The 17,848-nt window shown below is 39.2% G+C and overlaps 1 protein-coding gene across 7 annotated transcripts in view; it reads right to left on the bottom strand.

The window, feature by feature from the left end:
* HELZ (helicase with zinc finger) overlaps positions 1-17,848 on the bottom strand; it is a 162,970-nt gene that overhangs the window by 60,015 nt on the left and 85,107 nt on the right. For all 7 annotated transcript variants that reach the window (XM_047831645.1, XM_047831648.1, XM_047831646.1 and 4 more), the window contains 6 exons: positions 17,442-17,620; positions 14,483-14,601; positions 13,016-13,161; positions 11,402-11,549; positions 6,914-7,097; positions 4,599-4,827 (listed from right to left, as the gene is read on the bottom strand). In XM_047831645.1, coding sequence (XP_047687601.1) covers positions 4,599-4,827; positions 6,914-7,097; positions 11,402-11,549; positions 13,016-13,161; positions 14,483-14,601; positions 17,442-17,620 — 1,005 coding nt within the window. The remainder of the gene's footprint in view (positions 1-4,598; positions 4,828-6,913; positions 7,098-11,401; positions 11,550-13,015; positions 13,162-14,482; positions 14,602-17,441; positions 17,621-17,848) is intronic.

The raw sequence follows: 17,848 nt of genomic DNA, 5'->3' as shown, positions 1-17,848 counted from the left end.
CCTTCAAATGACCCCACAGTTCACAAGAAACTAGTAGCTCAGTGAGTCTTTGCCTACAAGATCCCAGAGATCTCAAACAAACAGTCTGAGAGCTAAAGGATACCATTTCAGAATCCTAAACACTTACAATAAGCTAATCAAGTCAAAGCAGCTCCAAAAGCAGCCCGAAATCTCCACTTTAAATCTCACTCATCCTTTGACTGACATGGCAAAGTGGTCAAGCGCATGGATTCCAGAGCTAGACAGCTGGGGTTTCAGTCACGGCTCTGTCATTCAGTAGCTGTAAAGTGAGGCAATCAAATAACTTAATCTCTTTGTAGCTCAGATTCCTCATGTGTAAAACAGGGCACCAATAAAATTTATACCTCCTTCCGTTTCTCACTTTTAAACTTTGAGAGTATTTCTTCCTTCAAAAACTCTTAAAGTTAAAAAGTTTCCTTTCCTGTCTTCATGAAGGCTCTTTCAAAGACTATTGACACAGCCCTTGAACTCCCAATACTTCAGTAAAATACGAAGTATGGATGTATGAACACCTAAGTGAAAGATCACCTGAGAACTTCCAACTACTCTCAGAATGAAGAGAGAGGCTCTTGTTATTTACAGATTCCACTGATTCTTAGGCGCCTCCCTAAAATTTTCACATATTATTAACAATTTGGGTTAGAAAACCCAAATATGTCTCTATATCGTAATATAATTACAAGTATTTCAAAGAACATAACCTTACTTTAATCACTGCATGAACAAAGTATGGTTTTGTTTTTATGCTAACTTTGCTTCTAGGATCACTGATAAAAAAAAACACTGAAAAACCACTTGATATCCTCAGGTTATACAGTATGTGTACATACACCTCTACATACATATGAAATATGTTTCCATCTCACTGAGTAAATGGAATTTGTTAACGAAGTAATTTGGTTCAAAGGAAGACCTTCTCTGAACACCATGGTTTGGAGAAATGTACAAATCTTCTCTGGCTCTCCCCACTCAGTGTAGATTTATACAAGCATATTCATCACTTTCTGGGAAAGGCAGGGTAACCCACCAAGAAGAGCTTGGGTTTTGAAGTCAATGCGACATCTGTTTGAGTGAACCATTTAACAGGTATACGACCTTGGGCAGTAATTTAAACTCTGAATCAGGCAGCCCATTTAAAATGCAAATAAAATTCCCACATTGCAGGGTTGCTGGGATGACTGAACAAGGCTAAGTGTGCAAAGCACTTGACCTAGCACCTGGCAAGAGAAAGCTGTCAATAAACAGCAGCTACTATATTAATACTCATTGGTTTGGCGAGTTGGGGAAAGGGTAGTTCACTACCTTCATTTCAGGTTAATAGAGAAACTCTATTTAAAAATACAACAAAAAGGGCACTGGGGTGGCTCAGTCGGTTGAGCCTCAGATTTCAACTCAGGTCATGATCTCATGGTTCGTGGGTTCAAGCCCCAAATCGGGCTTTGTGCTGACAGTGCAGAGCCTGCTTTGAATTCTCTCTCCCTGTCTCTCCCCTGCTTGTGCTCTCTCTCTCTCAAAAATAAACATTAAATGGGGCGCCTGGGTGGCGCAGTCGGTTAAGCGTCCGACTTCAGCCAGGTCACGATCTCGCGGTCCGTGAGTTCGAGCCCCGCGTCGGGCTCTGGGCTGATGGCTCAGAGCCTGGAGCCTGCTTCCGATTCTGTGTCTCCCTCTCTCTCTGCCCCTCCCCCGTTCATGCTCTGTCTCTCTCTGTCCCAAAAATAAACGTTGAAAATAAATAAATAAATAAATAAATAAACATTAAAAAAATTTGTTAATAATTAAACAAAAATAAAAATACAACAAAAAAGATTATATAATGGTTGCCTTCTAAACTCGTATATTACACGCAATAATCATTCCTTGGAAGCTTAATCAATATTTGGAAATATCATCAGTTTTTCACAAATACTGAGTGGGACGGGGTAGGGGAAGGGAGTCCTGATTAACATAAACTACAAAGAATTCACTCCTCTGTGGTCATAGAACCTAAGAATCATCTATGTCCTCCAAGTTTACTTGTATTGTGAGATTAAATTAATTTCTAATGAAATTAGAAAGATTAAAGCTCAAATACCCATGCACTTCAACTATTAGCTCTTGGACTAGAACCGTGATTAAACTGTCCGAATAACACAGATAATCAGCAGTCCAAATTAAGTCACATGATTTTTGTCTCCCTAAACAATATACTTAACCTCTCTGAAAATATTCTGCCTAGCTTACAAATAATTTACAGTCCTTAATACACTCCAGTTGAGTAGTAAGAAATAAGCAACCAGAAGGCCTGGCTTCAAGTTAAAAACTATCTAGCCCTAGATTATTCTGACAGCCTGGCCTCAGAAAGAATTATTTACCTATCTGCTCTGAGAAAATAACAATTTATGTCAGAGAAGTGGTGAAAAATGCTGATGTCATGCAATTCACAGCATAATACAACTCTATAGAAATGGATAATGGCTTTAAAAAAATAACACTCACACTGGTAAAGGTTTGGAGGTATTTATAAAGAGAGCCCAAAACAAGTTTGGCTCAAGACTATTTTTATACCTATTTATTCCCCAACACAGTGTTTTCTTAAATACATGTTACCTTATTTTATATGTGTTTTAATCTATTAAATTCCAATCAAACTGTATGTGATTTTTTTCACATTTTTCAAATGATAAATATAAACAAAAATGGTAAAATATCACAGCAATATTCTAGCCAAATACGCTTTTAACAAATTATAAAGTAACTAAAATTCTCAGGAAAGAAGTCAAATTATTATACCCAGTTTATTCACTTGTAACTTGGAATTCATATATTATTCCCTTATCCAGCTTTTTAGTGGTTAAAAATGGATGTCAATCAAATTTTTAAATATGAAATTAAAGATACTTTACAACAGGACTGTTTAGCTATGCATAAGTAAGTCATGGACCATTCAAGTTTTGTGCCTTTTTGTAAAATAAAAGGTTATTCTTTATAACCTAACCATAAATTAAAACTACTCGATTCCTTTGTTAATAGCTTTCCCCTATAAAGTATATTAACTTCTTTGGAAGTCTTAAACTTGAATACATGCACATGATGATTATGATTATGATTATGATTATGATTAAAGGTCCCAATGGTCTCCCTTCCTATAGAGAATCCTTTTTGTTCTTTCCTGTTTGCTGAAACAGGAAAACAGACAATAAAATGCTGCCATGTCTATATCGCAGTAGAAAAGTTGGTTTAAAAAGGCCACTGCCGGGGTGCCTGGGTGGTGCAGTCAGTTAAGCCTCTGACTTCAGCCAGGTCACGATCTCGCGGTCCGTGGGTTCGAGCCCCGCGTCAGGCTCTAGGCTGATGGCTCGGAGCCTGGAGCCTGTTTCCGATTCTGTGTCTCCCTCTCTCTCTGCCCCTCCCCCGTTCATGCTCTGTCTCTCTCTGTCCCAAAAATAAATAAACGTTGGGAAAAAAAAAAAAAAAAGGCCACTGCCTAACAGCTCTACTTTAATTCTAACGCATCAAAGAGAAATAATGACCCAGGGCATAATCAGCACTGTCTATATCTCTATTGTCTGAACTCACTGTGACAGATCCCAGAGTACTTACACAACTTTAAATAATCCTTAGTATATTTCTTTTTCATAAAGTATATATTAATTTCTGTTCAACTGTTTGTTAATAGTAACATAATTTTCAATACTACAATGACAAAAGTCTTCTATTACCAGCTTCAAACAGTTAAAATTCCTATTAGCTGGTATATAACTTTTAGTTTTAATAGAAATAGTTCCTTATGACTATAAGCTAAGGACTACTAACAACACTATCTAGAGACAAGTTATAACCACTCCTAACCCCTCTAAATTTTAAGATCCTCTGGATTAACCAGACACAAAGAACATTTATACTTAGAAGGCCCGAGAGAAAATAAGTAGAGAAGGAAAATCATCAAAAAAAGTTAACACAATAACGAAGGGAAAAAAATGAAGTACCAATTTTATAAAATTCAGTTTCCATCAAAGATACATACGTACACAAAACCACCTCAGGACCCTTGCACAAGCTGCCCCCTCTTCCTGGGGCATTTTCACCCCAGATATCCCACAGAGCTCACTCCTTCGCTTCAAAGTCAGCTTCTCAGTGAGGGGTGCTCTGACCATGCCGTGTACAATCACAACCCAGCCCACCGTGGCACCCTTCTGATTTCTCTATTTTTCTTCCACTGAACTTACCATGTAAAAAACGACATGGTATTCTTACTTTATTCTCATTCTTCCTCTCCTCCCTAATGAAATGTAAGCCCCATAAAAGCAAAGATTTTTATTCATTTCGTTCACTGAATCCTCAGTGGCTAGAAGAGTGCTTAGAACATAGCAGGCGCTCAGGAAACATCTGCCGAATGACGACTAAATGAACGAATACGTAATAATGAGTACAATGAATAGACCCAGAACAATATATGTTTGTATTCCCACTGGGTATGAGGTAAGATTGAACTTGATTTTAATTAGCCAAGAGGTCAGATGAATAAATGTACACATAGGAATACAAATCACTCTACATTTCCCCCTTTAATGTCTTAATCAGGAACACGTAATTACCTGCATCTTCCGATAGAGCACAGGGCGATGGGATCACCCACCACAGCAACCAGAGATTGTGCTCTTGTGATGGCAGTATTGAGAAGCTTGTAGTTAGATAAAAAACCATAATCTAAATCCTCTGTGGAATCTTCCAGCAGTTGCTCTTTCTTTTTAATTGGTGTCTGTTTGTGTTTACAAGTATGCCTTGTACGTACTGTGCTAAGAAACAGAACTCTGAACTGCTTTCCTATAAAAAATAAATAAATAAGACGCTTAAGATTGTTATTTTCAGCCACTGATATAATAAAAGCATTTTAGTTTCTAAACGTTATTGCTAAATAACAGGTGTCGGTGAGGATGTGGAAAAACTGGGACTCTCGTGTCCTGCAGGTGAGAATGTAAAATGGGATGTAAAACACTACGGAAACCAGTACGGCAGCTCCTAAAAAAAATTAAACGTAAAATTAAAACGCAGAACTAAAATTAAACATAGAATTGACATATGACCCAACAACTCCTCTTCTGGGTATACACCCAAAAGAACTGAAAGCAGGATCTCGAAGAGATATTTCCTAACAGCATTAGTCACGGGGGCAAAAGGAAGCAGCAACCCAGGCGTCCGGCAACAGACGAATGGATAAACAAAACGTAGTATATACAGACCATGAAACACTATTCAGCCTTAAAAAGGGCGGGAATTCTGACACATGCTCCAACATGCATGAACCCTGAAGACACGACGCTAAATGAGACAGGCCGGTCACAAAAGGCCAAATACCATATGGCCACACTTATTGAAGGTACCTGGTGTAGTCAAATTCATAGACAAAGTGGAATGATGGTTGCCAGGGGCTCGAGGGAGGAGGGAGGTAGAACAGGGAGAAGGAAATAGGCCAGAATTTCAGTTTTACAAGCTGAGAAGAGTTCTGGAGACGACGGCACGGATGCCATTCACAACAATGTGAATGTACTTAATAGCAATGAACTGTGGCATTTTATGTATTTTTAAACTGGAGAGACACTTTCAGAATGAACACATAAAACATGGTTAAAATGGTACATTTTATTGAAATTTAATAAAATATTATTGCTGGAGCCAGCCTTAGTGATGATCTCATCGAAGGTGCCATTCAATACAAGGACCGTTCTTTGAAGCGGGGTCATCTAGCCTCTCACAGACCAAGGCAGACACAGCTGATGCCATAAGGAAGCCCTGTCGAGTCTAGTTTGCACAGCATTTTTTATTATGCTCTTTCTTATAGCGACGCATCTATTCCCTCATTCTGTGACAAATCTCCAAATCTCCGAATACAGATTTAATACCAATCTGTACTCTTCTCTTCTCTGGGCCAAACAACCCTAGTTCTTTCAACCATTTCTGACTCCTAAGTGGCAGTTTTTAGACCATTACCTATCCTAAGTCTCCTCTGGGTGCATCCTAGCTTACTGGTAATACTCCTTCTAAATGCACACCCAAATTCTGTGGGATTTGGACAACACATGGTATAGTGGAGCTATTTTGTCCCTAGACTCTAAAAACTGTTATTCCCATGAAACCTAAAACTGTAATTGTACTGACCTTTTCCAGCACTCATCTGATACTATTGCTTCGTATATTTCAAAGCAGAAACTCTACAGCAACTGATTACATGAAGACAATTTAAATGAGCTGCTGGTAACTATTCACTTAGGAAAGTCTACGGATAAAAACAAACTGTGCCTTGGGGCGCCCGGGTGGCTCAGACAGTAAAGCATCCGACTTCAGCTCAGGTCATGACCTCACCACTGGTGAGTTCAAGCCCCACGTCGGGCTGTTCTGACAGTTCAGAGCCTGGGGCCGGCTTCCGATTCTGTGTTTCCCTCTCTCTGTCCCTCTCCTGCTCATCCTCTGTCTCTTTCTCTCAAAAATAAAAAAATGTTTACAAAAAAACAAAAAATGGATTTAAAAATGGACGTACACAGAATGTGCTTGATGGGTACACGTTTTCAAAAATCTTTACGAACAAATCAGTCCTCCGCTACAGTATAAAGACGGTAGGTGCCACACGCTCCTGTGACTGTGACGATCACATACAGATATAGCGGGTGGCATTCACACAACTATGGCCACTGGAAATTCCATTTGTTCCTACTTCTTTTATTTGGATATGAAAATGTAATAAACATGTAAATGAGCTTGACCTTTAACTGTCAAATTTGGCATTAAAGAACTCGGTATGAAATAAATACAGTTGCTTGTCCAGAAAAGAGATCTTGGGGGTTAAAAATCAAATGTGTACACACTTTGGGATTTAAGCATCTGAATAACTTAATTCATTTCGATTAATCCTTACCTTGAACATTTAGCACCCTTTCTACATTAACATCAGATAATCTCTTTTTCCGAAGTTCAGCACGTATCCTAAACACTTGATCAGCGTACGGAGTCACCACGCCAATACTGCCATCATCCAACTTCCCCCATGCTACCGGCCACTTCCGTCTCAACTCTTCCACACGTTCCACCACTTCGAAGACCTTTAAAGAAACACACAGATGCATCTACAGCTATGAAGTGTTTGGAGGAAAGAATACAGTAACTGAAACACGTGTATAAAGGATGCCATTTTAGCGAATGTCATTTAAAAACTACCTCTAGGGGCACCTGGGTGGCTCAGTCGGTTAAGTGTCCGATTTCGGCTCAGGTCACGATCTCACAGTTCGTGAGTTCGAGCCCCGTGTAGGGCTCTGTGCTGACAGCTCAGAGCCTGGAGCCTGCTTCACATTCTGTGTCTACCTCTCTGTCTGCCCCTTCCCTACTCATGCTCTGTCTCTCTCTATCTCAAAAATAAACAAACATTAAAAATAAAAATAAATAAATAAATAAAATAAAATAAAAACTACCTCTAAACAGGAGTAATGCTTTGCGGATACGAACACAGAAAGAAAATTTTTATGTACATTTCCAACAGTAAAATTCTACAATAATGCACCCAGTGAAAACATGAATATCAGAGACAATGTAATGGATACGTGGCCTTCACCCTTCAGCCTCCATTCTTTTTTTTTTTTAGGTTTATTTTTTATTTATTTGGCGAGAGAGAAAGAGTGAGGGCACAGAGACAAGGAGAGGGAGAATCTCAAGTAGGCTCCGCACTGTCAGTGCAGAGTCCAACGCAGGGCTCAATCCTATGAACTGTGAGATCATGACCTGAGCCGAAATCAAGAGCTGGACGCTTAACCAACTGAGCCACCCAGGTGCTCTTAGCCTCCAATCTTAAATGGGGACAGGTTCTATTTCCTATGTAAACAGGAGGACAGGGATAGGGCCATGAAACTAGCAACCCATCTAGGGAATCAGAGAACCAAGTCCCGGTATTTCTCACTCCATTCACTCCAGGTCAGGTCAGTGAAATTAACAGCCAACCAGAAGATTCCTAGAGTCAGCACCACCATTAATTCTCAGCAGTACAAGACCTAGCACTGTCCCCTTCCCCCACTGATACGACTAAGCAAAGCAGTCAACAGCTAACATCAAACCACAGCTGGGACTAAGACAAATCTGGACTGAAGAGACACTTTGACAACTCACTGCCTTCCAGTAGTACAAGTTTGCCCAAGCCATTTCCTTAACCTTGCAATAAAGTAACACCACATTTTACCCAACTGAATTTTCTGGACTCTACTTATTGGATTATTAGTATGATTTTTAGTGTAATTCAGTGTATTTTAATACAACAAATTGATCAAACACATTCAATGCTTGGCAAAGTGGGAGATACCATGATTAATAAAACATGTTCCCTGCCTGCTAAGAGATTATTGTATATTTAGAAAACAGACTCCTAAAAAATATCATATATATATATATATGCGTGTGTGTGTGTGTGTGTGTGCGCGCACGCGTGTACACGCGTACGTAAATGGTAAGCTCAACAGAGGGTCAGGCAAGACTCTAGGGGCATAGAGAAGAAAGTTTTTTAATTGCCTTTTAAATACATTATTTATTTACTATTTGGTAATAATATCTATTTAAATTTACAATGTGAAATAAGCCAAATAAAATTTGACAGTTTTTACTCAAGAACTTGAGGGTATCGGCCAGGAGGCAGTCCACACTGCCACATACAAAGTCAATGAATGCCAGAGATAGAGACTAGAGTCTCCCATTGTGACAACGATTTAATAGCAAGTGCTTCAGATGTGCAGATGGTCCAAGGTTTCTGAAAAGTAAACTAGACTAAAGACCTAGACTAGACTCACTACAAGGAGTAAGAAAGGCGGGCCGGAGTCTACCGCAATAAGGAATAAGAAAAACCTAGGTTTACCCATTTGGTTAAATACGGGGGTAGATGAAAGCTGCGGAGACACGTCTACCACCCACCGCCAACCCCAAACACATACACAGAGTTCCTACCGCTGAGCAATACAGAACCATTTCCCCACTTCATCCCTCTGTGAAGGGATGCATAAAACTGCGGTCAAAATACACAGACTCGGAACGGTGATATGAGGAGCTGGGGAAACTTCTATCCCAGACAGACAGCTGTGAAGCTGGTCAAAATTAGCAGACAATCATTCATAGTCTCTGGAGACTGATTAACGAGTTTATAAGAAATTAATTGAGAAGCATTTATTCAACAAAGTCTACAGACACTAAGAGGGAGGCCAGGGCATTCAAGCTAGGGACTGCACCCAGCCCCCCACGGCTCCGTGTCACAGAAAAGGCTGTCTTAGCAGCTGAGGGGCAGTTCCCATCTCCTCTATCGAGCTCCCTGGTGTGAAAAAGCTAGTCTAGGCGGTTTTGGAGCTGGTGACCATCAGATCCCATTTGCCACAGCTCCATGCTGCAGAAGGAAGGCCTACACTGAACAGTTAACAGCAGTTGACTTTCTTGTACTGACTTCTAACTATAGACCTATGATCAATTTTTAAAAGGAAAGATGAATTACTATTACATAGTAAGACCCATTTCTGTGTAAATAAAATGAGTAAAGCATGGGACTCAACAGAAGAAAGGGAAATGGAGATCACAGACCAGAAACCATTCTTCTAATGACCAACAAGCATATGCCCTCCTCTGGGTTTCCTGAAGTCCAAGACCCTACTCCCTCGTGACAACCAGAACCTAACCCAAGGGTCCCTGGCCTGCTGGCCCTAAAAGTCTTCACCAGGTTTTAGTCTGCTGCCTGATCTGACCATATTACCCACATTCTCTCTGCACCTAAAAAGTCAGAAAACTGCAAGAGAACCATACAAGTTACATAGCACCTAATAGCTTAGCAACACTGTCATCGGGGCCTGTGTGATCTCCCTGGAGATCCTGGAGCACGTGACTCTGCAATTCAAGTCTGACTTGTTATTATTATTTTTTTTTAAGTTTATTCATTTATTTTGAAAGAGAGATTGCATGCAGGCACACGAGTCAGGGAGGGGCAGAGAGAGGAAGAAAGAGAACCCTAAGCAAGCACCAAGCTCAAGGCAGAGCCTGAGGCAAGGCTCAGTCTCACAACCTTGAGATCACAACCTGAGCCATTATCAAGAGTCAGATGCTTTTGGGGTGCCTGGGTGACTCAATCCGTTGGGTGTCCAACTTTGGCTCAGGTCATGATCTCACAGCTTGTGAGTTCAAGTCCCGTGTTAGGCTCTGCGCTAACTGCAGCCTGGAGCCTGCTTCAGATTCTGTGTCTCCCTCTCTCTCTGCCCTTCCCCGGCTTGTGCTCTGTATCTCTCTCTATCTCTCTCTCTCTCAAAAATAAATAAACATTTGGGGCGCCTGGGTGGCGCAGTCGGTTAAGCGTCCGACGTCAGCTCAGGTCACGATCTCGCGGTCCGTGAGTTCGAGCCCCGCGTCGGGCTCTGGGCTGGCTGATGGCTCGGAGCCTGGACCCTGTTTCCGATTCTGTGTCTCCCTCTCTCTCTGCCCCTCCCCCGTTCATGCTCTGTCTCTCTCTGTCCCAAAAATAAATAAACGTTGGAAAAAAAAAAAATTAAAAAGTAAATAAATAAATAAACATTAAAAAAAAATTTTTTTTTAAGTCAGACGCTTAACTGATTGAGCCACCCAGCCACCCCCAAAATGATAACTCATTTGAGAAGCAAATGGATAGCTCAGTCAGTTGAGCATCTGACTCTTGACTTCAGCTCAAGTCACGAGCCCAGAATCGTGGGATTGAGCCCCAAGTCAGGCTTTGTGCTGACAGCACAGAGCCTGCTTTGTTTGGATTCTGTCTCCCTTTCTCTCTGCTCCTCCCCTGCTCGTGCTCTCTCTCTCTCAAAAATAAAATCTCTCTCTCTCTCTCTCTCTGCCCTTCTGCCCTGCTTGCACTTACCCTCTTTCTAAAATTAAAAAATAAATAAAAAATAACGATGACTCATCTGAGTATGCACTATGAAATATAATCATAGTCTATTTGAGATGGCTAACTAATAATTATATGAAAATAATATTGGCTTTTCTTCTGAACAAAGTCATATATTTTGTATTTTGTCATAAGAAATGTAAATCAAAGGGCGCCTGGCTGGCTCAGTCAGTGGGGTACGTGAGTCTCAATCTTGATCTCTGGGTTGTGAGTTTAAGCCCCACATTGGGTATAGAGATCAGTTAAAAATAAAATCTTAAAAGAAATGTAAATCAAATGTAATCAAAATGTGAATCAGTTTTTGTTTCCCACAGGGGGTTCATCATGAACAAATCAATGTTAGACAGAAAGAATAAACGTCCTATACTACTTTCATGCAAATAACACACAATAAGATGTCAACCCCAAATCTTAAACACTCAACAAGAACGAACTATGTAATTGAGAAAACGTTAACAATCTGCAGAAGAACTTAGGTACCTCTGCATTATTATAAAAAGCTGTGCTGTTTTTTTCTTGTACATCTTCCCCTCGTGCTGTAAAGAAAGTTAGTGGGTAGAAATCCTTGTGTGCTGGTTGCTTTCCACTGGCCATCAGTTTGCCCTCATAGAAGAGCTCAGAGGTGTAACTGCAAAAAAAAAAAAAAAAAAGACCAAAATACATACATACATACATACATTCATAGTAATTTATCATCAAAATTAATTCCACCCATAAAAAAAATTATCAGTCAATTCTAATAATTTTGCTTTATGTCCATAATTAATTTAACACTTATGAGGGCAAGATTTTCTCCAAAAGTAACCACAGCAGTAACAACAGGGTAGGCTCCTGGTATACCATTGCTAAATGAATTGATCTGGCAAGGTATGAAGCCAGAATACAGAAAGAAAAGGAAGAAATGACAATAGTTCAATACTAGATGAAAAGCTTGCTCTATGAGGAAATTGCAAGCTAGTTTATTTTCTTGGTTAATACGTATTTTTATTTACATGGTTCATTTACTTACACATGCAAACACAAAGACACATAGACCCCGAAACACAGAATTGAAGGACACTCAAGTCTTCAAATGTAAAATGAATACTTTTTCCTGCTGAAGATAGCAAGTATTTGATTTATTACTGACTGAAGAAAATGACTGGCAATAATAAAAAGAGAATCACATTTTAAGACATTGATAAAAGATATACTCAAGTCTAAATTTACTTTTGTATCTTATTGTTTTCAGAGAATCCTAAAAATTGTTTTCACTGACTCAAATAATTTTATTAAACTTTAAAACACGAAGTTTTGGGTGGGGTTAATGACTGAAAAGGAACACAAAGGAGCCTTCCAGATATTCTGTTTCTTGATCTGGATGCCGGTTACATGGGTGTGTTCAGTTTGTGACTGTTCACTGAGCTGTCACTTATGATATTTTTAGTTTTATGGATGCATACTACATTTAATAGAAAACTTTAAAAACTTTATGACTAAGTTTCATGGTTTTTCCTTCCTTCCTTCCTTCCTTCCTTTTTATAACAGATTCCTTTGTATAACATAACCAGACATAAAAGCAAATCAGTATGTCAATATATCTGTTTACTACATGACATAGTTTTACATACGTATTACATATTTAGTCACAGAAAAATATCATAACTGGTAGAATTTAACGTTGTAGTTTCCAATAAGAGACTCTTAAAAACTGAGAACAAACTGAGGGTTGATGGGGGGTGGGAAGGAGGGGAGGGTGCGTAATGGGTATTGAGGAGGGCACCTGTTGGAATGAACACTGGGTGTTGTATGGAAACCAATTTGACAATACATTTCATATTTAAAAAAGAAAGAAAGAAAAGAAAAGAAAAGAAAAGAAAAGAAAAGAAAAATAAATAAATAAAATTGTAGTTTCCAGGACTGCCCTACTTTGTGAAAAACTGCAGCTGACTTTTGAGGTATTCTGGTACAGAAATAAAATTTAACATAATTTCCAACACTGGGGACACCATATAACTGTGCCGGGAATAGACGGTCCCTAGTAACGGTGCCATTTTGAGTTCTCCTCTACCACACCAGAAGAAGGGTGACACAGAAGGGGCAGTTCACACCTACTTGATGATAGCTTCATGGGAGCGGTAATTCTCACACAGGAGGATCCTACACGGAAACTCAGCAGGGTAATGCTCATAGAGTCGATCAAGTAATGACACATGAAGGTTTCTCTCCCTGGCAAACTCGCTGTAAACAAAAGGACTGAGCTGTAACAGACAAACATACAGAGAAAATTTAACTAAATACACAAGTAGTATTTGTATAACCTACTTATAAACAGTCCATTATGCTGAAACTTCTGATGTACTACATCTCAATGCTGGAATAAGCAGAATCAAAAATATTTTCTCTAAACAATTTTACTACTGTACAGAACTTGGCTAAAAATTTCTAACTTTTCACTTCATTCTATCAACAGTAGCCTATAGTCAACAAAGGGCTCCTCCAACATAATAATAAACAGCTACTACTTCTGGAACTTCAGGGGTACAACCCATTGCATCACTGGGGGGAGTCAATCAGTTATTTCACTAAAATTGATCAGCTATTTAAAATGGTGAGCTGAGGGGCGCCTGGGTGGCTCAGTCGGTTAAGCGGCCGACTTCGGCTCAGGTCATGATCTCGCGGTCCGTGAGTTCGAGCCCCGCGTCAGGCTCTGTGCTGATGGCTCAGACCCTGGAGCCTGTTTCCGATTCTGTGTCTCCCTCTCTCTCTGACCCTCCCCCGTTCATGCTCTGTCTCTCTCTGTCTCAAAAATAAATAAACGTTAAAAAAAATTTTTTTTTAATGGTGAGCTGGAAGGATACACAGCCTCTGACTAAAAGATTTTTAGTAATTAGTGAAATAACATTTTTTTATCTCATAAAGTATAAGGTTAGTCACTCTTGATCATCCCTTTGATCGCTAAAGAACAAAATTAAACTACTTTTGGCAAAGAAACAAAACAGAATTTCTTCCTCCACATTCAACTCTTTCCTGGATGTCTTCATGGCTACACCACTATATTGGTTCAATTTCAACTGCGGCAGAAGAGAAAGAACTTCAAACTGCAACTTAATAGAAAAAGTGTACTTCTCTGTCATATATAGGTATTGAAAATTAGTCACATTCTTTGAGATTGGGACTATTATTTTGAATTAGGTGTACTTTGTTCCCTATGATGGCGGGAAAAAAAAAAATCAACCCTTCATGAAAACAAATGTTAGGGACAAGAATTGGGGAACTGTAGGAAGAATCATTAAAATTTATTTTAGAAAGAAAAGAATTCTATTCTATTCTTTTCTATTCTATTCTACTCTACTCTATTCTATTCTATTCACCCTATAGAAATCTGAACTTTAAATTCAAAACATGAAAATTATAAGCACTGATAGACTCCTCCATTCCACTCCAGATCCAAAACTGTGGGATGAAGTACTTAAACTGTAATGGATGGCACAATTTCAAGGGATGTTTTAGAGAACAGAATATTAAACAGGAAATTGTAATTAGAAGTCCCTTCACGACGATGACGCAGAGGGCACGCACCTGCATGTGGTCACCAGCCAAGACAATCCGCGTATTTTTAGCTGCTAACGCTAGAGGCATAATGGTTTCACACTCCATGGCCTGGGCAGCTTCGTCTAACAGAATGTGTGTAAAAAACCCTACAAAGTACAGTATAAACACAGTAAAGCAGATTTAAAACAGCAATAAAGGTAACACGAGTTCTGTTCTTTTCTGCTAAGGAAAGACTTCAGTGTGCTGATTTCAGAGTCAGGGGTACTTTTAAGCCAATCCTGAATTTAGAAAATCGTCAATTTAAATCATTATTTAAAGAACAGAGAGGACAGGAAATAACCATTTTACCCAATAATAGATATGAAATGGTATTTGATGCTAAGGGCCCCAAGATTAACAGTTGACGGAGTATATATAAAAAAGATGTTTAAAGTACAAGATAGCAGCTTTTCACCAAAAAGAAGGACCAGCAACTAAACACTGATAGCCTTCTCACTATTTATGTGGTGAAACATCGAAACTAAAATAATGGTAGTTTGTAAGTAATTCTAGCTTTACCATGCATATTAAACATTAAAATAAAGAAATCATACCTAAAATCTAATATAAGGGAGAAAGTTATAATCTATCCTTTACTGAAACAAAGGGGAGGGGGTAACTGATTAGCAGATTCACTAATGTGATTATTTAGGTTTGTTTCATGTGTTTACATATGTGGCTAGACAGACTGATAAAATTGTTTAGTCTTAAGAGCCTACCCTGGCTGGGGAGGGGGAATCACTAGTGTGCAAAAAGTGAAAGGTGAATGTCAAAAACATATGTTATCTAATGTCCCCCAGATGCAAACCCCACAGTAGGAGACATCCCACGTCTTGACTGCCACCGCCACTCACACTGGGGCACAGGATTCCAGTGCAGAAAGGAAGAGAAGTCCTGTTGCCCCTAAGGACGGAAAGAGGCAAAAATCTCCTCACGGTCTCAACGTGGAGAAGGAAAATGTTCTGCCCCACTGTCAACACACCGAGGCAGGAAGAAGGGGGTCTTCTTTTTATCAGCATAGCAAAGAAACAAAATGGTTTCTCAACAAAATGACAAGTTATAAAACTCGCTGGGTTAATTAGCTAGCTGCCTGTGAGGAGGGCCCAAGAACCTAACCTCTATTTCTATGTACACCAGCAAGTTCCAAAGTATCTTTTTATGCAACTTTCTAACGCAACTTGCTTTTAGGTTGGGAACTTTCTAAATCGTACTGACCGGCGGTAATAGCCACCCGTATCAACCACTCATACAAACGGCTATGGTTGCTAGTGTATGTATCAATCATTGTTGTCTATTTCCTGACAGTGGCCTAAACATGGATACAGGGCCCTGTTAAGGAGACTTTGTGCTTTTTTGTCCTACAAAACTAATTACTTGAAAACTACTGTTTTCATTAGATAACGTTTTAATTAAACAGAGGTAGGCTTGAATCAGCAACGGGATAAATCATGAAACTGTTATAGCTATTGCTAAAAGCTAGTAGAGGTAACTTGAATTAATCAAATTAATTGAGCCAGAGCCTTATCTATAGAAGAACCCACCCTCCACGGGGCTGAATGAAATGAAATCAGGTATAAACACCCAGAACAAAGCACACAGGCAACTTGTAAGCGTTCTTCTACATTCTTGCTCTTCAAAGCCTTTCTTAACTTTCTCACAAAACTCTACTGCCTCAGAGGTTTGGGCATTTCATCTAGGCGGCACACAGGCAGAGTAGAACCATAAAGTAATGAGACTGATTGTTAAATAAACATACCAAAATTTACATTTCAAATAAGTGTTGTTCCATTCAAAGAAGTCAGTTGGGAGGAAATAGAACCATTCCAATGATGCAGTCACTTTTCAAAACATTTTTGAAACTCTGCTTTTGTAACTGCCCTCACCAGCCAGCTATGAGCTGCGTGCACAAGAAAATAAGTCTCATTACATGAGAGGCACGTCTCTCTCTCTTTTTTTTTTTTTTTTACCCCTAATGGTATTGCTCAGTTTGATCACCTACCTTATTTACCAAACATGTCTCAGAAAGATTTTGAAGCTCTTCTAAAATTAAATCTACCCTCAAAAAAAAATAAATAAATAAATAAAGTCTGGCCACCATTCATTCACTTTAGATAAACAGAGGTTTATCAAGGGCCTCCAGGTGTCTATACCCTGGGCCAGATGCCAGGAATTCAAGGTGAAGAGAACAGTATCTACTTTCCAGGGACTTGAAGGTTCATAAGAATCTGTCACTGGCTCTGAAAGCAATTCCAAAAGGAGAGAGCAAAAAAGTGTTGAGCAATGTCGACCATGATAATATGGCAGCAATAAATGAATATCCTTCCAAAGCAAATACCTTAAGGTGGTACCACTTTTTGATGGTTAAGTTCTGCCATATGTATCAGAATTACTTGTCACCTTGTATCTGTACTTCATATAATATTAGCTTGACTTTACAGATTCCTGTACTTCAATATAATCTTAATAGTATGTCTAAAAAAAAAATCTATCATGATTGCTGTCTCTACACTACGAAAGTATTTTACAACAAAAACTTGAGAAAATTGTAAAAAGCACTACTATCCAAGTTTGAATTTTTCACATGACTGGAAGTAAGTAAATGCCATCTGATCAGAGAACAAATAAAACAGTAGTCACTCAAAAGTCTAAACTAGGGGTTGACTTTTTTTTTTCCTTTGTAAAGGGCCAAACAGTATATATTTTAGGTTTTGTTGGCCATACAATCTGTTTCATCTACTCAATTCAGCTGCTGTGGCACAAAGGCACCCATAGGTAATACACAGTTAAACAGGCATGGCTGTGTTCCATCCAATGAAACTTTATTTACAAAAACAGACGACAGGCCAGATTTGGCCCACAGGCTATCGTCTGCCAACCCCTGGTCTAAACTGAATGCAGAGGCCCCAAGCATTCAGGGACACCCTATCTGTGTCTTGAGTCAGCATACCAGGTTCAAGGTCCAACTGACAGAGGTACTGGGAAGTATTCAATGTAACAACCACCACTCGGTGTTTAAGAATATCTTCTTTCTGTGGCATCTGAAAGGTGGAATGTGCGCTTGAGATCAAACAGTACTGATGCACAACTGGGTGGACAGTCTTAACCCAGCGATTTCTGAAATATACCCTATAAAAGAAGACAATATTTCCTATTTATATTTATTAACATCTTACCAGCATTATAAAAAAAATGACATTATTATGTGAAGACTATGGTATCTGGAAATTCACAAATAAATCCGATAACCATTAACGCTCTACTGAATTAAAATTTAACATACAACTGTGACTTTGCCCTACCAAAAAAGGATTCAAGAAGAAAGCATATGCACGATCACAAAATAAGTATTTATTT

The sequence above is a fragment of the Prionailurus viverrinus genome, chromosome E1 (assembly GCF_022837055.1).
Source record: "Prionailurus viverrinus isolate Anna chromosome E1, UM_Priviv_1.0, whole genome shotgun sequence".
Taxonomy (NCBI): Eukaryota; Metazoa; Chordata; class Mammalia; order Carnivora; family Felidae; genus Prionailurus; species Prionailurus viverrinus.
This window is presented reverse-complemented; position numbering and strand designations above follow the sequence as displayed.